This window comes from Podarcis muralis, chromosome 12 (assembly GCF_964188315.1).
Source record: "Podarcis muralis chromosome 12, rPodMur119.hap1.1, whole genome shotgun sequence".
Taxonomy (NCBI): Eukaryota; Metazoa; Chordata; class Lepidosauria; order Squamata; family Lacertidae; genus Podarcis; species Podarcis muralis.
The window spans coordinates 7,211,369-7,236,373 of NC_135666.1; the positions used below are offsets into that span (position 1 = coordinate 7,211,369).

At 42.2% G+C, this 25,005-nt stretch overlaps 1 protein-coding gene across 2 annotated transcripts; it reads left to right on the forward strand.

The window, feature by feature from the left end:
• The first annotated feature begins 218 nt into the window (after positions 1 to 218).
• Positions 219 to 24,632, forward strand: LOC114607159 (meiosis-specific coiled-coil domain-containing protein MEIOC-like). 2 transcript variants are annotated; one of them, XM_028750082.2, is made up of 8 exons: positions 219 to 335; positions 6,595 to 6,726; positions 8,985 to 9,151; positions 11,078 to 11,179; positions 13,181 to 14,945; positions 15,667 to 15,801; positions 16,350 to 16,530; positions 19,050 to 24,632. In XM_028750082.2, exons 1-8 carry the CDS (start codon positions 273 to 275, stop codon positions 19,304 to 19,306), a joined length of 2,802 nt encoding a protein of 933 aa, XP_028605915.2. In that variant the 5' UTR covers positions 219 to 272; the 3' UTR covers positions 19,307 to 24,632. The 2 variants fall into 2 exon arrangements, with proteins under 2 accessions (XP_028605915.2, XP_077792813.1); XM_077936687.1 differs by lacking the exon at positions 6,595 to 6,726 and having other exon boundaries at positions 220 to 335.
• The last annotated feature ends 373 nt before the right edge of the window (positions 24,633 to 25,005 follow it).

A 25,005-nucleotide genomic window follows, 5' to 3' on the forward strand; every position in this document is an offset into this window, starting at 1 on the left:
CGTTCGAAAAAGGCGCTTCGAACGTTCGCATTTCGCGGGGCGGAGCGCGCGCACAGCAGCCGCCGGGGCTGTTCCCGGCTGGGCGTCAAAGTGGGCGGAACTGCTAGAGACGCACGCACGCACGCGGCCCCGCCCCCTCGCCATCTATTTGCGGGAGCCAGCGGCTGCGGCGAAAGAGAAGAATTTGGCGGCAGGCCCCGCCCACTTCCCCCGTCCAACCAACCAGCGCCCGCCCCTGTTGCTGAGGCGGGAAGGAAAAGGAGGAGGAGGAGATGGTGGCGGACGGCGCCCGTGCTCTGGCTGTTCCCCTCTCAGGAGGGAACCGGCGGCCAGAGGTGAGGCCCTGCGGGAGGCGCGGCAGGGAAGGGGAAGAGGGGCGACCCTCTTTGCGCCCGTGGCAGGGTCTAGGGGGGGGGGGACGTGGGGCGGGAGAGTGGAAGTCAGGGCCGGCCCACCCGTGAGGCGAAGGGGAGGCGAGCGCCTCAGGCGGCAGAATCCACAGGGGCAGCGGGTCCTGGTCTCGCTCTTCACTCCCGCCTCCTTCCCTGGCGGGTGGATGGGGGTGTCGTTTCGGTGCGGGCCTAGGCAAACTTCGGCCCTCCAGACAGTGATTCTCAACCTGTGGGTCCCCAGATGTTGTTGGACTACAACTCCCATCATTCCTAGCCAGCATGACCAGCGGTCAGGGATGATGGGAGTTGTAGTCCAACAACATCTGGGGCCCCGCAGGTTGAGAGCTGCGCCCTCCAGATGTTTTGGCCTACAGCTCACATGATCCCTAGCTAACAGGACCAGCGGTCAGGGATGATGGGAATTGTAGTCCAAAACATCTGGAGGGCCGAAGGTTGCCCATGCCTGTTTTGGTGGCTCGACTCAGGGGCCAGAATGTCTTGGGCCAGCCCTGGTAATCACATATCCTTTGACACCTCCCTTTCCATGGAGGCGCAGGTTACAACAACAGCCAAGGTGGCATTTTTCCATCAAGCAGTTGGTCCCTTACCTTTCCCGCCCCGACCTGGCCACAGTGATCCATGCGATGGTCACCTCCAGGCTTGACTACTGTAATTCGCTCTATGCAGGGCTGCCCTTGAAGCTGTCCCACAAACTCCAGCGGGTGCAGAATGCTGCAGCGAGGCTCCTCACGTGGTCTCTGCCATGGGAGCATATTCACCCATTGCTTTTCCAGCTGCACTGGCTCCCGGTGGAGTACAGGGTCAGATTCAAGGTGCTGGTTTTGACCTTTAAAGCCCTTCACGGCCTAGGACCCTCGTACCTACAGGACTGCCTCTCCCAGTATGCCCCATGGAGAGCCTCAAGGTCCATAAATAGCAACACCCTAGTGGTCCCATACCCTAAGGAAGTTAGATTAGCTTCAACCAGAGCCAGGGCCTTTTCAATACTGGCTCCAGCCTGGTGGAACGCTCTGCCTCATGAGACCAGGGCCCTGCAGGATCTGCTTTCTTTCCACAGGGCCTGTAAGACAGAGTTGTTATACCTGGCCTTTGGCTTAGAATCGGTTTGATTCCCTCCCTCTCTTTCTTTTTCCTTTCTCCTCCTGTGAAGAGGCTGCATCCTAATGTTTTAATGTTGTATCTTAATCTTTTTAATTGTATTTTAATCAACTTGTTTTTATTATTGGTTGTTAGCCGCCCTGAGCCTGATCTTGGCTGGGGAGGGCGGGGTATAAATAAAAAATTATTATTATTATTATTATTATTATTATTATTATTATTATTATTATTACTGCCCTCATATATTCATTCATTCATTCATTCATTTGCTTCTTGCATTTTTATACCACCTCTCCAAGGAGCTCTGGAGTGGTGTACGTGGCCCACCCGCAATCACTTCTAACATTGTCTACTAGTGATGCACAGCAAAGCATCTTGCCGCCAGGCTGATAAAAATATAAATCTGGCACAGTGAATAAATTGGCCTGTGTTTCAAACTGCAGTCTTTGAGCAGGTGGATTTGCGTTTAAATGAGCCATGGCCTTCCAGTGACTTGTGGATTGCTAACCTCTCACACGGCGTACCTGTCATTCCAAAGGGTGGCTTTGTATTATTGCCTTCTCTCATCCAAGAAAAGAAAGGAAAAGTAGGGGAGTGCCTTCATTAGGGCTGTATGAAGAAAGCAAAAGTAAGCGAGCTTTGTGTTCGATAAAACACTTCGTTTGGATTATGAATGAGACGTTAAAAAGGAATAAAAGCTGTTGTCTGGTAGGGGGGGGGGGGTAAATCCCAGAATGTAGTTTAATAATAAGATGGAATGAGGGAACTGCTAATGCAGATTTAGCTGGGCTGGAGAACTCTTGGTGTATAAGGTTATAGGACAGAAGCATAGCTGCTCTCCCTTTGAAAATGTGACAGTGAACAGTTAACTGGATTGTGTCTCTAGTTCTAGCTGGGACACGCAGGTAACCCATGAGGCAGAAAACACAAAGTGAAATAAAGAGCTGGTTTAGTACCCTCTAGCCACTAGATGACACTACCCAAATTCAGCTTCTGTTAATTTTATACCTAATTCTACCACCTAAAATTAATCTGCTTCGGTAATACAGTGTATGAGCAACCACATTTGTTGTTCACTTTCACCTCTGCATTACATGGGAAAACCTACTCGTTTTATTATCTCAATAAAGGTATTATGCAACTGTTACTTTTGATTTTGTTTTTTTATGGGACTAGCATGGGTACAGCAATTTGAGTCTACTTCTAATAGGACAGACATGGTACTTCAGTTCCAAAGTAATTTTGACTTTTGTGCCAGCTACCACAAGTCACTTTCAAGTCTTTCAGTTTCCTAAGAATGTAGGAAACTACCTTACACCATCATACCATTGGTTCATCTAGGTATTAGCTCAGTACTGTACTGTATTGTTTCTTATGAATGTTGAAAGGATAGAAAGCAGAAGAGAGCTCTTTTCACATAGAAACTGCATTCCAGCCAGACATAGAGAACAGAATAGTTAATTTATGCCCCTTCCCAATTCATTCTGTTCGTACAATAGGACAGCTCTTGCAGGTTTCTGAGGAGTTACTGCAGTAATAGAGCCTTGTACTTTATAGCTGTTTCACAATAGTCTGAAAACTACAATTCCCATAATACTTTCACATACTAGTATTCCAGTGACATCAGGCACAGCTGAGGCTGGCTGTAAAGGAAGAAGGCCAAAAACGTAAGCTCGGTGTTTCTCTTGTTTTTGCAAAAGCAGACAGAGCCTTTGGCATTCTGAAATCTTTGTGGGGAGGCATATCACTTCAGATCTGTCCAAATAGGAATTTATGTTTGGAAAATGCATTGTGGCTTTATAGTACCATCAGGCTTCCTGTGGGTTGGTTGTGTGCAGATTAAATGTGGTTCTTAGAGCATATGAGTACAGTACTTGATAATGCTGTTAGTTTTTCTTCTGAATCCGTGTCTGTGTTTAGACCCAACCCTGCATTCTCCTCGCTTTGTTTATCCTGCTTCTCCAGTGGGTGGAGAAGAAACACAATAGCCTGGCAACAGTTTCTGTATCTGAATAGTAACGGAGTTGTTGTCATGTCTAAGCGTCACATAGCAGCACTGAGGGCAGTTGGACAAGGTGCGATGTAACACAGTATAGATGTTAGATTGAATTTTGCACCAGAGCTAAATGTATGTAAAGCCTGTGCCTGACTTTCTGTCTCTGGTTTGTGTTCATGATAAGGTGTATATGCAAGAAGCAACTACTGTAATATAAACCCTGTGCAGGTTTGTTTGGACATTTAAGTGGGGTGGGGAATTTAATTTCTACCCCTTTGAATTTGGGGAGGGAAGGTGTAAAATGTAAAGAGTAACTTCTGCAAAGTTGCATTTAAAGAAGCTGAATTTGCTGTACGGTTAGGAAGGTGGTGGTGTTCTCATTTCTCTAAACTGGGAGTTTCTGTGTTTCTTTACTAAAAATGCTGAAGACATGAGAGATTAAATGTCAAGGGGTATGTTAACCAGATACTTGAAATCACTTTTGAGTGGGGAAGTGATGTGGATTTTCTGGAAAACTTTTAATGTGAAAAGTTTGCAATGCCCTAAATAGATTTGGCTCTAATTTAGCATGTTTGACTATTTTTTTTAATAAAACTAAAAACATACACTATGTCAATTTTATATGCCTTATAATTTCTATTTTTCCCCCAAGTAGCTGCAAGTATTTGAACGGAAATTTTGATTTTGCTCCCTGCTCAAATAAACTGCACTTATGGCACAATCCTAGACATGTCTACTCAGAAGTAAGAACTGTTGAGTTCAATGGACCTTACTCTCAGGTATGTGTGTATAGGATTGCAGCATGAATGTTGCTTCATCTTCCCAAAACACTCAAATAAATTCAAAGCTTTATTTAAAATTATTTTTAAAGGAATGCTTGTAGATATTTTAAGGCCATGATAACTTAACAACATATGTTCTAAGAAATTCCAAGAGAGAAAGTTAAAACACTGAAAACTGTTAACCTACTAATTTTAACATGCCCAAATAATTTTGCATTTATATTTATATAGGTACCCATGGTTCCTGTATGATTTCAAAACTGCCCAATTTGACTACCATTATATCCATCCATAAAACTCGTATTTGGAAGCAGAAAATTTTCTGTCTGCCTCAGTGGAGTGTGAAGAGAAAGGTTGCAGTTTGCTAATACAGGAAAGTAATATAAGTTTTAAAACCTGGCCTGTGCATCCCCAATTTGTCTCTCACTCAGCAGCAGATACAGGCCCTTTTAGGCCATGTCAAGAGGCTTCCTGGTCAAAGAGATGATGTTCCTATATAGATAATAGCAACATCTAGTTACCACCTAAGTATGGGTCTTAGAATAACAAAGTACAGTCATACCTCGGGTTGAAGTAGCTTCGGGATAAGTATTTTCGGGTTGTGCGCTGCGGTGACCCGGAAGTAACTGAGAGTATTACTTCTGGGTTTCACTGCTTGCGCATGCGCAGACGTTCAAAATGATGTCACGCACATGTGCAGAAGTGGCGAATCACAACCCGTAGACGCGCAGACACGGGTTGCGTTCACTTCTGGGTGCGAACGGGGCTCCGGAACGGATCCCGTTCACATCCAGAGGTACCACTGTAATAATAATAATTTATCATTTCTACCCCGCCCATCTGACTGGGTTTCTCCAGCCACTCTGGGCGGCTTCCAACAAAAGATTAAAAATACATTAACAAAGGATGTAGTTTTGTGTCAGAGGGTCCCCCTCTCTCTCCTGGAGGGTAGAAGGACAAGAGCCAGAGTTGTGTGTGAGAGAGCTGGGCTAGAAGCAGGCTACTGGCAGAAGCCAGAGAATGAGAGCTGTGTTTGATGTCTGCTTGATTCCAAGACTGCGACTATGGGAGAAGCAAGGTCTTCTGGGATGTTAATGCTGTGAGCCCCTGCATCGTAGACTCAGGTTGTAAGCCATACAGCCTAAAGACACCACAGTCTGCTGTTCCTCATTCCAAGTAAACCAAACCTTGGGTAGGAGCCTGGAACCCCTGGAATCACTTGGAGATTGGGATGGTGCAGAACAATATATTCCGAGATTTGCATAAGGATATTGTCACACTGCAGTTCGCTTAGCCATAGACAGCTGACATTGCGAACTGCAGCTCAATGATAGCCCACTCCCTCAAAAAAAGAAAGAATAAAGGAAACCTTCAGCGCAGCAGAGGGTGAAGAGGAAAGAAGTGGCAAGTCAGGCAAGCTACTTCAGTGTAAATAGAGGGAGTGGGGGTTTGGTGAGCTGTGATAGGAGGGGGCAGGGGGTGAGCTGTAAGGGGAACAGGGCTTGGTGAAGTTTAAGAGGTGGGTGGGTGGGTGGGTGGGTGGGTGGGTGGGTAGGTAGGTGTCAGTGAACAATGCAAGTAGAGGCATTGCCACTAGGAAAATATAGAAATACGAAGCTAACAATATAATAAAAGAAGAGAGTTTAATTGAAGTAGATAAGTGATATAAATTTGAAGAAAGGAAGAAGAAATAGATGGCTTACCATTGGCAAGGTACAAAGTTATGATGCAGAACTTTTCAGCACCACTTCAGCTGCTTTGTGTTGCTGTATTGGGAAAATGAAGGTAGTCCACCACAGCATATTGTTTCTCTTTCAAGGCAAAAGGGAAATGGAGGGATTTGGTTTTAGTCCCCAAAAGACCACAAAGGGAAGGGGTATAAGACATGTTGGCTCTGCACTTTGATTTGTAGCCTATGCAACCACATTGTGTGTGTGTAAAAAGTACAAAGGCTGGGACAAGCTCCACACAGCCAGGCATCAGACATAATTTAGTTTTTAATCTGCTAGTCTGCAGACTTTAGTACAGCATTTCACAGATTGTTTTGGAATTCAAGGTGCACATTTAGCAGCAAGTATTTGTACCTGTCAAGGAATGTTTCTTACTGGGTTGGAAAGCAACTGAGCCTTAGAAAAGAGGACAATAGTACTGGTATATTGAATGTTTTCTCATTTTTTTGTTCAACTTTTGCAGATTTTTTCATCAAAATATTGGGGAGAATGCCACTTCACTTTTAATAATGTTTAGCTTTATTAAATGTTTTGCAAGCTACTATTAAGTGTAATGCTGGATTATTTTTGAACAGGTGAGACCTGTGGTTAAGACTTCAAACCTCTGTCTGTTTGGAAATGCTACTCATTTTAGAAACAAGAATCTGCACACTGAAAATGAAGATATGGTTAAGCAAAGCACCACATTCAGTCATTATGAGCCACAGGTGAGTCCACAGCAAATAGAATTTTATTAGGAATCATTCACCCTCCTGGCAAATGCAGGGTGTGTTGTGTGTAGCAGTTCAGAAATGAAGCAGGACTATCCCGGAAGAGTGTGGTAGTATAGACATGCTCTGATGACTTGCTAAGTATAGATGTACCGTATTTTTTGCCCTATAGGACGCACTTTCCCCCCTCCAAAAATGAAGGGGAAATGTGTGTGCGTCCTATGGGGCGAATGCAGGCTTTCGCTGAAGCCTGGAGAGCCCCAGCGCCAGCCCCACAAGGTCGGGGGACATCCCGCTGTCTCCTCATGGGGTTTGGAGGCTGAAGGCGGGGAGACGCGTGCTTCTCCCCGCCGCCAGCCCCGCAAGCTCTGGGGACAGCGGGGAGGCGCAGCGCGTCTTCCCGCTGTCCCCGGACCTGGTCTGAAGGCTGGCGGCGGGGAGAAGAGCACTTCTCCCGGCTGCCAGCCCCACAAGCGCCTGGGGGGGAAATATATTTCCCCCCTTTATTTCCCCCCCAAAAAACTTGGTGCGTCCTATGGGCCGGTGCGTCCTATGGGGCGAAAAATACGGTATATAGGCTTGCAAATCAGCCTTGTGCTTAATTAGTTGCCTGGTCATTGTCGGCCACAAGGAATTCATGCAGGTAAGTAAACAGGTTGGTGGAAGAGGCACAGGCCATCATGTCCCTCTTCCTCCACCAGTCTGCTTTGTTTCCATGTCGGATCCCTAAGGAGCCAGCAGTGAAATGCAGTAGACTGACTAAAGAGGAACTGATAATTCTCTCTGTCCTGTGCCACTCACTGGGTGTGCTGGCCACTGAGGAAGTCAAATCATTCATGCCTAACATGGAAGCCAAGCAAGGGAACTCCTCAAGTACAGTGCTGGCAGCTAAACCTGAGCCCCCTAAAATTATGTAGTGTAGCAGAGGAAATGCCTTGCCCCTTCAGCACCCTCAGACCTAAACTGTTCTTGAACATCTGGAATTCTGAAGAGGAACATCCTTCTTTAGGAAAATGGGGTAGGCTGCAACTTTTAGTTGCAGGCCCTATTTGTTAATTCTTAGGGTATATTTTTATTTTCACTCTAATTCAGAGGTGTGTGGTTGGATCCAGCTGGTGGGCCAGGTTTGGAACTGGCTCACTCTGCATTCCAGCTTGACAAGTGAGCAGGACCACTCACCTGTTATTCACTTGGTGTCATAGGATGGGTGTCTGATGACTCGGCTTGACTCGCAGCAACTGAAAATGACGAATCGGGAATGCACCGAGTGCTTTCCTGATTATTTCTTTCAGCTTGAATCCATTGGTTTTTTGAGTTTGCCACCTTTTTCTGTCTTGGAGGTGGGGGCAGCAGAAAAATGAAGACTTGGGAGTGAACTTAAAGTGTGCTCCTAATTCTATTGCAGTTTAGTACCACAGATTCACCAGTCTAGTGCCTGATGTCAGGTAATCAATAGGTGAGAGTGGTTTTTTTTAAAAAAAAAAACCACATTGGGGGAACCTAATTAGGCCTGCAGACTGGAGGTTCTCTTCTGGTGCCCAAATGCATTTTGCAGGCTCTCCCTGAACAGTAAGAAGTCTTTCTAGGCAAAAATTAAGTAAATGTTACTTTGCTTCATTCCATGCAATTCAACATCTTAACTCTGCTGAACATTTTACATGAAGCATAAATGCAGTCCTGTTTACCAGCTGGTTATTTGTTGTAGTTCGCACAGAGTACTCTGTATTCTCTGACAATAGGGTAAGGCAGGGTGGGGACAGCATTACATGTCCCCGTTTTTAAGCATGTAAGTCACACTCTCTTGAACAATGGTAGCTGTGTAGAGAATGCAGTACTATTCTTAAATTTTGGGAGGGAGGGCTGTGTTGACCTGACACTCTCCCTGTGCCCACTGGTGAATATAGTCTTGCTCTAGGTCTCATTTGTGCTCTATTATTTTCTTTCTCCTGTTGCTCAGAAGGCTCCCATATGTGCAGTTAATAGCTCTGTAGGAACATACGTGCTTTACCAAAATGTGGTGTGAGCGTGTTGATCTGTGAGTACACTTCTTAAACAAGGCATTGCATGTCATAACTGCCTGTACTTGTACCTTTTCCCCATGCTTCGTTATTGTAAAACAGTAATGACAAGAATAACTTTCTTTTGTTTCATTTTCTAATATCAAAAGGGAAGGCAACAAAGTGAGCTTGTCTGGTCATTTGGCATGTAAAAAGCTCTTTCCCCTTAAAATGTCTCCCTCTTGAATTTCAACTCAGGTAAACCGCACTAAGCCAGAAATGGACACACAGCTCTTCTCTCCTTTGTTTGGAGGAATAACTAACACACCGTCCACTGTGGAGTCTCCCCAGTTTTACAGTAGCTGGTCAACATGTGGAGATGATGCCAATGTTATTGCCCCATTACATGGCTGCACCAAAAAAAGGTATGAAGTGATTGCCACCTTGTGGTTCTTTCTAAAGGTAAAAGGTAAAGGTACCCCTGCCCGTACGGGCCAGTCTTGACAGACTCTGGGGTTGTGCGCCCATCTCACTCAAGAGGCCGGGGGCCAGCGCTGTCCGGAGACACTTCCGGGTCACGTGGCCAGCATGACAAAGCTGCATCTGGCGAGCCAGCGCAGCACACGGAAACGCCGTTTACCTTCCCGCTGGTAAGCGGTCCCTATTTATCTACTTGCACCCGGGGGTGCTTTCGAACTGCTAGGTTGGCAGGCGCTGGGACCGAGCAGCGGGAGCGCACCCCGCCGCGGGGATTCGAACCGCCGACCTTTCGATCGGCAAGCCCTAGGCGCTGAGGCTTTTACCCACAGCGCCACCCGCGTCCGTGGTTCTTTCTAGAAATCTACAAATGGATTGATAGAGGCCTGGTTCACACTTGTGCTTGTCCTGTGCCTAGAAAGCACTGATCTGAGCAGTTTCCCCCTTGCCCTGCTCCTTTCCCAGGAAAATCTCAAATTGCTGTTTGCTCCAATTGAGCTTCTAAAGAGTGGTTTTCTCCAAGGGAAAGGAGTGGGACAAGAAGTATGGATGAACCCTGGGTACACCCTTACACTTCCCCTGCCTTCCTACACTACTGGGTACACCTGTCAGCAAAATTTTATATAGTACTCTTCCCTAACATTACTTAATTGTTTGCGGTGAAGATATTGCTACAGAATAAAACATCTTTTTCCTGTAATGTATGGCCAACTTTGTTTCAGTTGTAATTCGGACAGTGCATGATGATACAGCTTAATGCAGTAAATAGAGTGACTTGGGAAACATATCCTTTCCATTTTCAGAACTAATCCCTTATATTTAGACTTATTGCATGTCTCACAAGTTTTCTGTGAGCAATATTTTGATATAAGTAATACAGTGAAGTTACCTATTTCCATGTGCTGTTCTGATGAATCAAGTCTCCTTGCTTGATGTTTGTATCCCAGTTTTAATATTGCTTGGTGACATTGTTAAAATGCCATATTAAAGCAATTAGCAGGAGTTATATTGGCTTTTTGCCTAATGAAGTAATAAGTTGGAGAGAAGCCAGGTTAAGAAGAGAGTTAATTTTAATTTTACCAGGTTGTGAGACTTCATAGTACACTGTGCACAATGCTCACTGTTGCTTCCTTTTCTGTCTTTTTTATTTACTGATCTGCTATCAAACTGGTGCTGAATTTACATCACAATGTCTGACTTCGGCTTGTTTGCTTATGAAAATGATTGCAAGCTCTAATTTGCTGATTTTGGTCTGGTTTTCTTTTGCTTCTTTCCATTTCTATGCATTTTCTAAAATCAAGATTACTCTATGGCTTGTTTGGCTTAGAATCTCTGCACATACCCTTTCTTCGTTCATGTCATTTGGGAGTGTGATTATGCTGGGATTAGTATGCATAAGATTAAAAACAGAACAAGATTCTTTATTTGGTCATGTTGTTCTCTCCTGCTTTAAAAGTGGTGGGAAGGTACAATGGAAGACAGTTAACTTGTCCTGTTTTAGTTACATTCTCACATCTCATCCTATTACCTCACCGCTACACACAGTGTTTCTAATTTCCCGTGCATTAGTGGCTCTCTGATCTTGATAAGGCCAAGCGGGGTAATACTTGAGCTTTTTCATATTTGAGGTGCTTATTAATTTCAGTAAATATTGCTTCTCAGTTTCCCAAATGCTTTTATTAATTACGGTATTTATTCTGCTTACCTTATTTATTTTATGTTGCCTCCACCAAGGTTGAGGTGGCTTACGGAACTGTTCAGTAACATGAAAATATTGCTCTGAAAAAACCCCCTAAACTAAAGGTACTTCATTTAGAAGGCTCATTCTTCTTAGATTCTTGGTACAGGTGATACTCAAATATCTCTCTTTTCAGAACACAGGAAAATTTATCTTATTCTGGCAATGGCCCTGATATGGTTGGCTTAGTGACAAGCATCCTAGAGGAGCCAAACAAGCAAGAACCTGTTACAGGCTGGTAAGCTGATGACTATTTATATAAATATCTATTTTAAGGTCGCCTATAAGCTTCACGAAAACTGTTCTCTCCTTACCTTTGCTAACTCTTGATCCTAAGCACATTTAAGTCTTTAGCGGAAGGAATTCAAGGGCATATCAAAACTTTAAGGGCTTGTCCACCCTTCTGCTTGTTCCATGGATCCAAGAGGTTTTCCATTTGTCCCGTGCTTTCAGAGCATTTTTTCATTTGCCCTGACACTTTCCCTGGGAAAACCTGCGGTTTACCACTGAATCAGAACAAACATCAAGCTAAAGGAAAAACGATGGACGTACATTTTGGTTCAACGATCAGCAACGGGTTTTCCTAGGGGAAAGAGGCTGGACAAGCAGAAGTGTGAACAAGCCCTAAGTTTGCACAATCAAAATGAATTAAAGGCTCTGTTGACGTAGCACAACCAATCCACTTTAAAAAGGCCAGACTTTTGCTGTTTATAAGGTGATGGGAAACTGGTTTGAAAAGTAGGAGATTAACAGATGGTTAATGGCAAGACATGTAAACACTTTGCAAGCAAATCAGGATGAACGCTCATTGTCATATCACAGACAAATCAGAACAAATGCTCAATGAAGCCCAGATGTAGTCTAAATTCTCTGTAAGTTGGGTGTGAGCAGATCAGGAGGTTGGCACCCATCTGTCTGAAGAGACCTCCCCTGGACACAAGCTTGGGCAGTGTATATGGAGGTCCTGGGCTGCCCATCTGATAAGACCCCCCCCCCCCTTGGCCTTGCTAAACAGGTTGTCTAGAGTCCTTCAGAATATCAGATTGAATTCAATAGCACTCAAGGATGGCAGCCAGAGCCTTATTCGGTCTAGACAATTGTAGGAAAAGAAGCAGGTTAGACTTGTTTAAATGGTTCTTTTGCTGTAGCAGTCTAAATTGGTAAATAAATACCTATCTCTACCAGCAGATGGCACTTAAAATGCCAACCACTTCAGAACTAGGAGTGAGATTCCTTCAGAGCTCAAAAAAGAAAAAAAGAATACTTTCACTGATCACATAGGGCAGCACTCTATGGCCTGCTATTCCTAATAAAACAATTAATACCCTGTAGAATAACTAATAACATTCCTCTAAAAGCCTATTTGGTCTGCTTCTAAGGGTCAGAGTTAGTTCTTAGCAACTACACACAACAGGGTTTTAAAAATGTAATATAAGACACAGAGGGTAATTTTAATCAATCTAGCTTTCAGGGAGTGGAGATTTAACCCTTCCCTGTCCAGCCATGATTACAAAAATAATGATAATCTCCCCCTAGTTCTGCAGTTGGCCTTAACTGGCAGGAAAGGTCTCCTAGGTAATCTAAGCATATATGCTCTGGAGGGTGGGACTCAAACCAAAGGCTTCAAGTTACAAGAAAGCAGATTCCGACTAAACATCAGCAAGAACTTTCTGACAGTAAGAGCTGTTTGACAGTGGAATGGTCTCCCTATGGAGGTTGTGGATTCTCCTTCCTTGGAGGTTTTAAGCAGAGGTTGGGTGGCTATCTGTCATGGATGCTTTAGTTGGGATTCCTGCATTGCAGGGGGTTGGACTAGATGACCCTTTGGGTCTCTTCCAACTCTACAATTCTATATCAGGCTAAGATTGCTTCACCTCATCCCCCAGATCTTTTATATAGGTCAAGCTGTTCTGCTCTTTCATCATAATAAAACTCATAAGATGACATTCAGCTCAGCAAAAGAGTAGATTAAGCCTCACATTTTAATGTTGTCAGCATAAATGACATGTTTTTCTGAATTTATGAAAACAAAGGTTGTTAGAGGAGGCAAATGGGGTTCAGTCTCTGACATTTCCAGTTGAAAAGGGATCTCAACCAGTGGGCTGGAAAATACCGCTTGCCTGTTAAATGTAGATAATACAGTGGCAGGTGGTTCATTGATTTGAATGTATATAGCAGCTTCATCTGTTATGTTGTAGAAACAAAATGTCTTTATCACTAAATTGTTGGTTTGTTACAGGAATTCTCTATCAAGATTATTTCCACCCGTGTGGTCATCAGACTTCGAAAAAACTGAAAACCTCTCAGGGCTTTTCCCTACAAAATGCTTGGAAAATGAAGATCCTACAAACTTAGTTGGTACTCAACATATTTATGAAGAAAACTTGCAAAAGTCATCATCCATAGAACTACTAAAGAAAGAACTTGAAGATCTCCATGCTATAGGATCCTGGCTTGTGACTTCTGATCCTTGCAGTCGGTCACCTGATGAGATTTTGAAGAATGCTGATTCGGAAAACAAGGCTTTTAAGAGTAATGGAATCAATCACCAAGGTGGACTTGCATATCAGAATGTAGCCAGTTATAACAAAAATCAGTTAAACAGTGGAAATGGGAAGAGCCATACTGATTTTAGCACTTTCTCATCTCATACTAGAATAAAAGATAGCACGAATACTGCTAAAGAACTCCAGAAAGCTGACCATGCAAGAGGCGTGCTTGTGAAAAATGACACAGAAGGATCAAGCAAATATTTCACTCAATTGTTTAATTCTCCCGCTGATGGAATATGGGATCCAGTGATCCAGCAGAATATGAAATATACAGGTTTTCCAGCTGCTTATGACTCTCAACAGTTTAGTTGCTCATCTCCATACCTTCTCAGTCCACTTAATAAAGAGAATAGCTTTCCGGAAGGAAGGAATGCAAAACTGCAGGAAAACCACCCACAAAATAACCACAGTTGCATCACTACAGAGGGGAACTTTGGCAATACTGAATGTAAGATGTCCTTACATCATCAGAAAGCATCTTGTAGTCACTTGCCTCTTAAGCCAGCACTGCAGAATATGAATTCATCTTACAATGGATATACATGGCTGGATAGTAAGATACTAAATCCGGTGGCTACATCGTTTGCAACTTATGGGAAGCAAAAGCAAATGAGTTCTCAGTTGTCTTCAAGGTGTTCAACTCAGTCTGGTGGATCTTCCACCAGTCCATCTATAGCCCAGCCTTCTTATGCACAGGCGGCACCAATGTTGAACTCAAGAAAAGATGGGAAACACATCTCTGCTAACATTCCTAACAGCTCAGGGTTTTCAAACTGCAATGAAAATAGGAAGCAACCTAACCCTATTGGACACACCCAGAAGGATTCCTTAGCTACTAGAGAGGGATACTTTGGTGAAGTATCCACGAATGCTTCCTCCAGGTGGCTGTCACAAAAGCATTCCATAAATGAGTCTGCGAAACACTATAGTTTTCATAAAAAGCAAAGCCAGTTCAGTACTGATGAGAGAACTAGGCAGAATGAGAGAAGACATAAAAATAATTGGATTCCACACCCAGGCTATGCAAGCCCGAATCAAACGCAGCCTGATATATTGAGAAGAGCAGAAGAACAGAACGGCAGCAATTTGTCTGACTTCATCAATCCTTCTTTCCTACCTCTCTTCCCATTAATGCCTGGTTATAAACATATGCCTAATTTTCCTCCATTTAATCCTCCCACATTTTCATCACCAGCTAATGTTGCATTTTCTCCATTGCCATTTCCGTTGTCTGAACTTGCTGACCTCCTTCACTATGATGACCTACCCTATTTGGGTCCTTTCTTTAACAAGCTCTTCTGTGGAGATTTGCCTGCACAATACTTGGCCTTTCCACCACCTCTTAACCACTATAGACCTCCAAAGCATCGCAGTGGAGCTGCAAATGAGCTCCATAGTCATCTAGAAGATTGTTATGAACAGTGGAGAGCACTAGAGAGGGAACGCAAAAAGGTAACATAGTCTCTAGCAAGGTGAAACCTAGGGGAAGTTAATAGTGACATTAGCTTTTATGTTAATAGCATTATAGTGGTGCCTTGCAAGACGAAATTAATCCGTTCCACGAGTCTCTTCGTCTTGCGGTTTTTTCGTCTTGCGAAGCACGGCTATTAGCGGCTTAGCGGCTATTAGCGGCTTAGCGGCTATTAACGGCTTAGCGGCTTTAAGAAAAAGGAAACAAACTCGTAAGAACTCGCAACACGTTTCATCTTGCGAAGCAAGCCCATAGGGAAATTTGTCTTGCGAAGCACCTCAAAAAACGGAAAACTCTTTCGTCTAGCGAGTTTTTCGTCTTGCGAGGCATTCATCTTGCGGGGCACCACTGTACTGGTAACATTGTGGAGAGGTGGGAAAACTTACGACTGGGGACCATATCCAGCCTGACAAATCTTTTTCCAAGTTTGGATAACATAATCTGCATGGCTTCTTCGTTGTCTCCAGCTTCCAGGAGGACTGGGGCAAGACTGAAATTGCCTTCTTATATGGCCAAGAATGATTGCATAGTGTCTGTTGTTCACTGCCCGAGTGTTTTTTTGTCTGTAGGCTTTTTGGGGTTGATGGTAGGAAACGGGGGAGCATTTTTACTTTCTTTCTCGCCAGCTACAAACGGGTGGAGAGGATGGGGAAAAGCAATAGAGAGGAACATATTCCATTAATTCTGTTGCTTTCTCTTCAGGCAGAGGCAGATCTGGCCAGAAACTTCCCAGGGAAGCAGGTATCCAGCTCAAATAACGCTCCCTTCTCCCGCCTTCCTGACAAGCCTTCCCGAGTGGATCGTCTGATTGTGGACCAGTTCCGGGAGCAGGCAAGAGTAAGCACATTCACCCAAGATCTGGTTGATGCTTTGCTTCGTCACATTTTTGAGAAATTATGTTAGCCCAGTCTGAGGTGGGCAGCAGCCTTCCAGAGGAAGAAAAAGCGTGATGGCCTTTAGAAGGGGTTGGAAGACTCATCTTAAAAAGTTTGGGAACTGTTGGGCTTCTGGTTTAAAGTGGCTATTTTGTGTGTTCCTTCAAGCTTAGGCAAGGTAGGATAGAAATATAAATGAATGTACAATACAAATGAGGATGGCTGGATGCTTGAACCCTGAAGGGCCACTTCACTGTTTTCCTTGCTTCCTCTGCTTTCCCTGCCTGCCAGTAATTTCATAGCATAGTTTTATGTTTCTCATGCTGCAATGAGGAGTGTCGCTTCTATTCATGGCTGAATTGCTTTTAACTGCTTCTCCTCCAAACTATTTTCTACTAAATTTAGATTAGCTGCGTTCTCACATTCAGCGTGAAGTGCCTAGCTGCTGATTTTGGCTATCTGATTGTTTTTAAGTATTAAAAACCCTAATGAAGTATTCTTCTTTTTTAGGTACACACTTTAGTTGGGAAAATGGAGCGGCTTTGTGGTCATCCTGTCCATGGGAACATATCTGCCACTTTGAGATGTCATTTGGAAGCCATCTGTGCTACCCGAGCAAGGCGCAAGGATGAGATTGTTAATGCTGCTAATCATCAGAGGCAAGGAATATCTCGTTACAACAATGAAAAAGGCAAGTACAGTGGTACCTCAGGTTACATACGCTTCAGGTTACAGACGCCGCTAACCCGGAAATAGTGCTTCAGGTTAAGAACTTTGCTTCAGAATGAGAACAGAAATCATGCTCCGGCAGCATGCTCCGGCAGGAGGCCCCATTAGCTAAAGTGGTGCTTCAGGTTAAGAACAGTTTCAGGTTAAGTACGGACCTCCGGAACAAATTAAGTACTTAACCCGAGGTACCACTGTAATTTCTTTGTGGCACCCGCAAAACGGACTTTTGGAGTAATGTTCCCATTCAGAGAGCAAAATCTTAATATGGGTTTTGGTTAAATCTGCATTCTGAAGTGAAAAGCCTACTCTGTTTTATGAATGATCACATTGTTACAGCAGGCATTAGGGGGCAGAGTCATAGTTCACGGGTGGAGCAGCTGTTTTGCATGCGGAAGATCCCAAGATCAGTCCTCAGCATCTCCAGGTCTGACTGGAAATGTCATCTGTCTGAAACCCTTGAGGTCTGCTGCCCATCAGAGTAGACAGTACTAAGCTGCAACAGTGGCCTGGCTCTGTATAAGACGTTCTATGTTCCTGTTATGTTAGAGTAGACATTTCCCCACCCATCCCACTGCCTCTTACAAGTGGCCTCAAAGCCCTGTGCCAGGTGGCTGGATCTAGGACAGGGGTCAGCAAACTTTTTCAGCAGGGGGCCGGTCCACTGTCTGAGGGACCTTGTGGGGGGCCAGACTATATTTTGAAAAATAAACAAACAAATTCCTTTGCCCCACAAATAACCCAGAGATGCATTTTAAATAAAAGGACACATTCTACTCATGTAAAAACACGCTGATTCACGGACAGTCCGCGGGCCAGATTTAGAAGGCAATTGGGCCGGATCCAGCCCCCGGACCTTAGGTTGCCTACCCATGATCTAGGATAATTCCTTTTTAGGGTTAGTAGTAGGATCATAGAATTGGAAAGTTGGAAGGGACCCCAAGGGTCATCTAAGTCCAACTCCCTGGAAGCAGGAATACATTTTGTTGCAGTTCCTTCTTTTCTAATATAACTTGTTTCATCTCATAATGTTGCAACATTATGCATCTTCTTGCTTGTGGCGGTTGGTCAAAGAGAAAACATGTAACATCATGATACAGTACAAGGAAAGTTGCTGAAGTGGCAACTTTCCGCTTTGAGAGGCTGCTGCATGTTTACTGTCAGGTTTAGTTGGTTGGGTGCAAAGTGTCTGGATTTATATTTTGTATTTGTAATGTATTTAGTACAGCATTCATATCTGGAGTTTCATCAGAGTCGTCTTCTCAGTCAACAAAAATCCTGAAGAAGGTGCTTCTAGAACTGAGACACAGATTACCACATAGCTCTTTGCTTTATGACATGTAAATGCCAATATTGTGATTAGACACGACATATTTATTATCCCATAGTTCTTTGCTCTTCTTAAAATTATCAGGATGCATGAGAAAAGTAGGTTGCTCCAGAGAGGCATTTTGCTTTTGTCTACAAGAGATCCTGAGTCAAAACTTGTGACAGGTGTGTTAAAATAGCAAATAGAAAACGGGTGGTTCATTCTGTTATAGAATTGTAAAACGTCAGTGTTATTTTATGTCCAAGCATTAAATATTCAAGTAAGACTCAGTAACTGAGGTCTCAAGCCTGCTGATGTAAGTGTTGATGCTGAATACAAAAGTAAAGCAGAGGGGAACTTCTGGCCCAAAGGCCTAATTAAACCTGAAAGGGGGTCTAATTTGACCTGCAACTGTTTTTCCCAAAGCCCCACTCAAGTGTGAGGCAGGTAAGGCAAGTCTGCAACCCCTGATTGTTCATTGGCAAGTGGGGCTTGTAATTCACTGCTTTAAAATTTGATGCCAAATGCAAACCTCACTGAGGTTGGTTCCACTCAGGGGCTTCCAATTGAAACCAATCCCTGCTTGGATTGGCCAGGATCATTTTTTTGCAGCATAGTTTGGGTTCAGCTGCCAGGATGAAAAGTTTTCTCAGCCCTGCAGCAGAATCTTCAAATGTTCATTTGTAGTGTTGCTTACAACACAGTCTCCTGCAGAAACATGCGCCTTAAGTCCTATGCCCTAAATGCATGAAAATATCACTAACTGACTGTTTGTGCATCTATTTAATGATGTGATATGGATTTGGAAAGTCCTTAATGCATACTTTTGGCAGTGAAATATTTCACCGCACTCTTGTCAGCTAAATACATTCTTATTTAGACAAACCTACCCAGATGCTTAGGAAATTGAAGTAATTTTAATCTGTTTTAGCAGTACTGTTGCAATTCTTCCTTGATTTTCTTGTTTTATCTTTTTGTAAACCACTTTGAGGTTTGTTTGTTTGTTTGTTTGTTTGTTTACCATCAAGCAATATAAATTTTATGAAATCAAAATAAATTAAATATTCACATCCAAAGGCTGGTTCTTTGAAAACGTTAGCAGACTCTATAGTACAGTATTGGGGAGAAACATCCCTCTTGAAATTGTAAATGATGCTATGCTGCTTTTGTTACAGATGTCCTTGCTCTGGCGGTTGCCCTTAAAGATTTGGCTTTCTTCACACGAAAAACACGTACAGCTTTATGGTGTGCTCTTCAGATGACCCTGTCGAAAACTTCAATGAACACGCCAGCAAAAAAAGAAGAAGTGGAAAGGGCCTTGCAAGAGCTCTGTCCTGTCATTGGTTGTTTGCAAGTGAAGGACATCGTGGAGCATGATGACAAAGAAAACAAGAGAGAGAACCACGAACTGCCTCCACAGGTCATACAGTGAATGCATCCAAGTAATTGCAGCAGTGTAGAAAATACGCCAGGCTTCCAGCAAGTCTAGTGGATCTGTGCTGCGTTTCCACTGCTGAGATTCAAGCCTAGATAACATGCATTTCTGTAGTAGTATTGCAGCAGTCTTAATATTGGTGGTATATATCTAGGGTGTAAAATAGAAAGGGTCAACTTAAGTGGAGACAAGCAATAGTAGTTCATACTCTTGGCCACCAATCCAAAGCCATTGACTAGGAAACTAGCAAGTGGCGAAGCTAATTGTGATACCAATCGAACACACAGTGCCACTTCATTCCTCGGTTTTGTAATGCTAATATTTTAAGTGCCAAAGTCATTACTGAATACTGTTTGTTTCACACTGATAATTAATAATGCACATTTATTGTGGCATTGTCAGGGGCTGAGGAAGAAATTGCCAGTGGTCTGGCTCACAGTAGTTACATTAAATCAGCAGCTCATGTTAGTTGCGTTAAATCTGGAAGGAGTGTTGGAAGGTGTATTAGCAACAAAGGTGTCAAGCTGCACTAATCGAAACTTCAGCTTCCATAAGTGTGGTAGAACAACAGAATCTGTTGATTCTGAAAGAAAATCAAAAGGAGTTATAAATGTGTAGCATTAAGTATTGCATTATAGTGAGCATTAGCCAGTGAGATTAAATTGTTTAGATTTAGAAATGGAATATATCGATGCCTTAGTGGCTTAAAACTACTATTTAACTTGTTATGCACTTAATGAACATATGGCTATTAATGATTTGAGTATTTATTTTAATGGTTAATATATTATTTTTATTTTATTTTAATATATGTTTTGATCTATTGCAAGACCTAATAATCAGGCTTATGTTTGCTCAGGGTCTGTATGTGTGTGTGTATATATATAACCTATAAATATACACAGTATATAATGTTTGTGGAGATGGGATGTTTGTAGGAATAGCTATATAAAACTAATCTGTACTAGGTTACCAAAGCTGGCTGATTTATTTTTAGCATGAGGAAATTTTGTATGTTTAATCACCATCATTATTAGGCTTCATACTGTGTCTTGGACAATCAGATATATTATATGGCCATTGTGAATGTATAAGGCAAGAACTGGAACAGATGAGGCACCAGTCCAAAAGTTTCACTGTAATGTTGGGGACAGCTTCGTACAAATAATGGGGTAAGGGGTGCACACACATAAATTGGTCCCTGACAAATTGGGCGAGAGGAGACCCTAGTCCTTATAGGAAGTGGTGTGTATGGTACTGAGCTTCAGTGTGTGACAGGAATCTCTGGATTGGAGCGTTAATGTTTGGGTTCTTATCACTTAGGAGTATTAATGTTTTAACAATCTTGTAAAACGTGAGAATACCTCTTATGTACTGATAAACAAGTAATGTGTGTGTGTGTGTGTGTGTGTGTGTGTGTGTGTGTGTGTGTGTTTTATATGTCCGTGGCAAATTCTGGAGAACAGTTGTCTCAGTTCAAAGAATCATTTTGGAAATGTGAGGGATCCTGGTAGAAGAAACCTAGTTTGAGTGCTTGGAACGGATTTTACTTGCTTACTAAGTTGTTAAATTGGCTACTGCTCCCGGAAGCATAATCAATGGATTCGTCATAAATGTACTTAATCTCTCTCCCCAGACCCCAGGCCCAGCTTTGAGCCCTATTGTGTACAGGTAATGAAGAAGTTCTACCTCTGGCCTGTCTAGGTCAAACTCTGCCCCCTTCCAGCCACTTCCTGATTAGCTGAGAAGGGAGCAGAGACAGGCAGTGCTAGGCAGCCACCTATAACTGTGGTGACAATATGTAGTGCAATCTTCACCCAGTCTCCCTCCCACCAAATGCTGGCACAAAAGGAGCAGTAAAGCAAAAAGGAGCCTGAATTTGTGAATGTTTAGAGTAAATGTAATAATGAGTAAAAGGAATGTAAGGTGTGTGTAGCAGGAACTTGCAGATACCTCATGCTCTCCCTCTTCATTTTAAAAAACAAAGGAATCATTGAAAGGCATAATAATCCAAGTGCCATTTTCTTCGTTTGGTATTTTCAGCCTTTGTATTGGTTATTGCTGAGAAATTATGCTTTGTGCATTTTGCACTAAATGTCATGAGGTCATATATGCTTTGTGGATTAGAATTAGTTTACAGTGTGAGGAGTTTGATCATATTTTACTCTTAACAATCTTACTGTGTTTAGAAACAGTGGTTTGGTAGTCTTTCCTTTTTTTTTCTGTTGACCAAATCATGGTACTTCTCCAGGACTGCTTTGTAGCAATGGGTGTATTAGACACTTCGAGTTATTAATTTGTGAAAACTGTTTAAAACTGTGGTTATAATTGGTGGTTATAAGTAATGTGCCTTTCGAAGTCTTAAAAGATAAAATATAACTGTGTACTCACTTTTTGTTGCAACCAAGCAATATATTTAAAGGGATTATAATAAGCTGCATTTGATAGCTGTAGTTTACAGTATGAATGTTTCATAATCAGTTTCCAGCATTGGTTTCCGTAGCTTTAGAATATATAAAACGTGCCTGTTTTAGTTATCTTGCCTCTGGAGGCATCCATTCTCATTTAATTTTCTTTTGTGCTGGCTTTTTTTTTAGTAGAAAACGGCTATAACATATGCCCACCAAAAGATAAAATTAAATTTAATGCATGTGAACTGAAATTCAGTTTTCTGCTGGTGGAAAAAAAGTTCTGTTGCACTTGCATTGATTTGTGCAGGATGTTTTTCTAGCAGTATAAAGTTCAGCTGGCTGATGGTCACATGGTACTAATGCCACATAGGGCATGCACTTACATGTGTTGTAGAATCAATACATGGGCTCTTCACATGGAGATACAGAACAGTTGCATTGCTTTTAATCCTGAACTTCGCCTATACACGTTAAGCTGGAAGATAAGGCATGCTCAGAACCAATGCAGTTCTGGCCCCCTCTGACTCATGTCAATATGTACCAATGCTCCAAATAAAGCACACTGTGATGTCCCAGCTAACAGCTCCTGCTGAACTTGCCCTGTGAGCACTCTGATATCAGGTGTGTTAAATTATTATGCAGCTTAGATATGCAAAATTTAGAGGTTCCTAATCTAAAATGCGTCTAAGAGATTTGCCTGAAAGTGTGTGCATGTGTGTGTGTTGCAAACTTTTTGTGAAGATGCGTTCTGTTGTTTTCTTATGCTGGGATGTTGGAAACTGAGAAGAGTAGCAGATGACCATAAAGCTAAATGTGAGTCTAGTTTGCTTTATTATTTGGCATTTTGTTTATGTAGGGCTTGTTTATTTGTAGACAAAATGCTCCTAGAATGTTGCAACATTTAGCCTTAGGATGAGATACAAAGTGAGTAGTGCATTAATGGCTTGGCTCCAGAGGAGCCCTTCTGCAAATTGAAATTCGACAGCGGGAAGGTGATTTCCTTCCATCCCCTCTGCTCCCACCCTAGCTGCTCCAAAGGATCACCCAACTCTGCAGATCCTTTATAGCAGGAAAGTGTTTAATTCTGTAAACAGAAGACCACCGACCAATATCTGGATCCATTTCCCCTTTTTTTAAAAAAAGCACCCTGATCTTCTGTTACCTAAAGCTACAGAATTCACCAGGCAAAGGTTGCTTTGCATGTGCCCAGAAGCACTTGTGCTTTTCGTTCCTCCTCTTTGGAGAAACACTCTCAACGCCTAGTTTTAAAATTCACAGTCTCCCATGGGGCTGTCACGGGGTTGCTGCTTTGAACAAAGCTCTACTGAGCATATGGAATACTTTGCATTTTTTTCTGAACTTTGGCTATAATAATATCTACAGTGAATGGACAAAACTAATTAGATAACATTATTTTGATTTTAATGGTTCTTATTGACCAATGTTTTGCACCAAAAATGCTAGAAACAGGATTATCTGTAAAAAAACAACAATGCACCTTTAGAATGAGGAAAACAGACTGCTTTCATTTAAGCCTAAATATTCTACTGTAGACACCTAGTCAGCCTGCAAATTTACAAGTTTTTGAGAATTGTGTGTGTGTGTGTGTTTTTACTCGCCTGTCTGGAAACCCAGCTTGAAATTGTACCCTGCATGGTTTTATGGGTCTTAATCACCAGCACACTTAAACTTTTGGTAAACATTTATATAAAATTACGAAAATGAATAGTTGTACTTGTAAGTGCTTTTACAACAGAATTTCGTAGCATCTTGTAAGTAATTTTAAAAGTCAATTTTTTTTGTTTTAGGTTTCATTTTTTTAAAGAAAAATGTGGGTGGTTGTTTTTTTGTTGTTGTTAAACTTAATAGCAATACTACAGTTTTGAGTGGAAAAAAGTGTTAAGTTACTTATTCAGCTTATGGACAGGTTTAGCTGGTTGGTGAAAAACGTTTAACAAAACCGCAACAATTAGTAATATATCTTGCCTGCTTTGCCAAATAAACTATAAATTATTGTAATTGTTGGCAAAATTGATAAGAAAAAGAGATGGCTGTATACTGGGCAAGAGGTCAGCTCAAAACAAGTGAGTACAGAATGTCTGTGGTGTGCAGAAACATAAGCCTTTTCTTTCAGATGAGACCATTTCCAGTGCATTTTGGAAGAGAAGCTTAAATTTGTTTTTATTATAGATAATGTGAAGACATACTATTTTACTATGCTGTTTAATACCTTGTGCATCTTCAGCCGATCTTGTCGAATGGTAAAAATGTGTACACTTTGCTTACATAATTGAAAAAACTATTGTGATTTGATCGATTGGCTAGTTTGAGCTGAAACACGTTGACAGAGAGGTCAGTTGCTGTAAGATACTTTACCGCTGGTCAGTTCAGGTGCTGATTCGTTGTATCTGGAAACAATTGTGGGTCTGAAACCTGCAAAAATCTCACTTCTACCTCTCTTGTAACTTTCTGGATGATGGTGACGATGGTGATGATGATGATGATTGTTCTACACTGACCTGTGGTATTACTTTAAGTGAAATGGGGTGCCATGTAGCTATGGCTAAATCATCACTTGTGTGAAGTCACTTAACATGTGTTCACTTGTCCATTATATTAAGAAAATGGTATGCTTGTAGAAAGGCACAAAAAGTTGTGATGTCTTGAAAAAGGTTTGTTAAGAGTTTTGGTGAATCCTATCAAAATCATGGTGAGTGACCTGTTATAGCATTGTTTTTATATATAATGTTAACTTGATTGCTACAAGTATTTTCAGTTCTATCTATGTTTCATTATCTGCTGCTGGTTCCCATATAAGATATACTATTTTCTTTTCTTTTTTGTAATTTTCACTCAGTGCTTATTATGTGTGCTGGCTAACACTTAAACAATTAAAGTATTTAATATTTAAATGACTCTGGTTGTGTGATTTCAAGAAATCAGTGAAGAGAAACGACCCATTAGGAAGAAATAAGGGAAATCAAAGTGGGAAGAAACCCTTAATATCCTACATATGTGTGCTTGGAAGCAAGCCCTACTCTTCAGTGAGAAGTGTCTTTTGGACTGCAGATGTACGGTTGCATCTAACTGCTTTGCTCTGATGGTAAGCCTTTTGCCAGCAGAAGAGGGAGAGAAGAGATTTTTGAGCATTCCCATTCTTCCATGCATCACCTCTAAATCTGCCACAGTCTTCTGGAAAAGATTTAGGGAGCTTTGAGGACTGCAAAGAAGAGAAATTACCAAAAGTTGCTTCCTTCCCCATTTGGTCAATTGAAGCCGAGTAAC

What these genes read in the sequence shown, in the direction of transcription:
- LOC114607159 (XM_028750082.2), top strand. Translation starts at nt 273, where the DNA reads ATGGTGGCGGACGGCGCCCGTGCTCTGGCTGTTCCCCTCTCAGGAGGG. An exon ending in CAAGAACCTGTTACAGGCTG is followed by an intron (nt 11,180 to 13,180) that starts GTAAGCTGATGA and finishes GGTTTGTTACAG; the next exon opens with GAATTCTCTATCAAGATTAT. An exon ending in TAGAGAGGGAACGCAAAAAG is followed by an intron (nt 14,946 to 15,666) that starts GTAACATAGTCT and finishes CTTTCTCTTCAG; the next exon opens with GCAGAGGCAGATCTGGCCAG.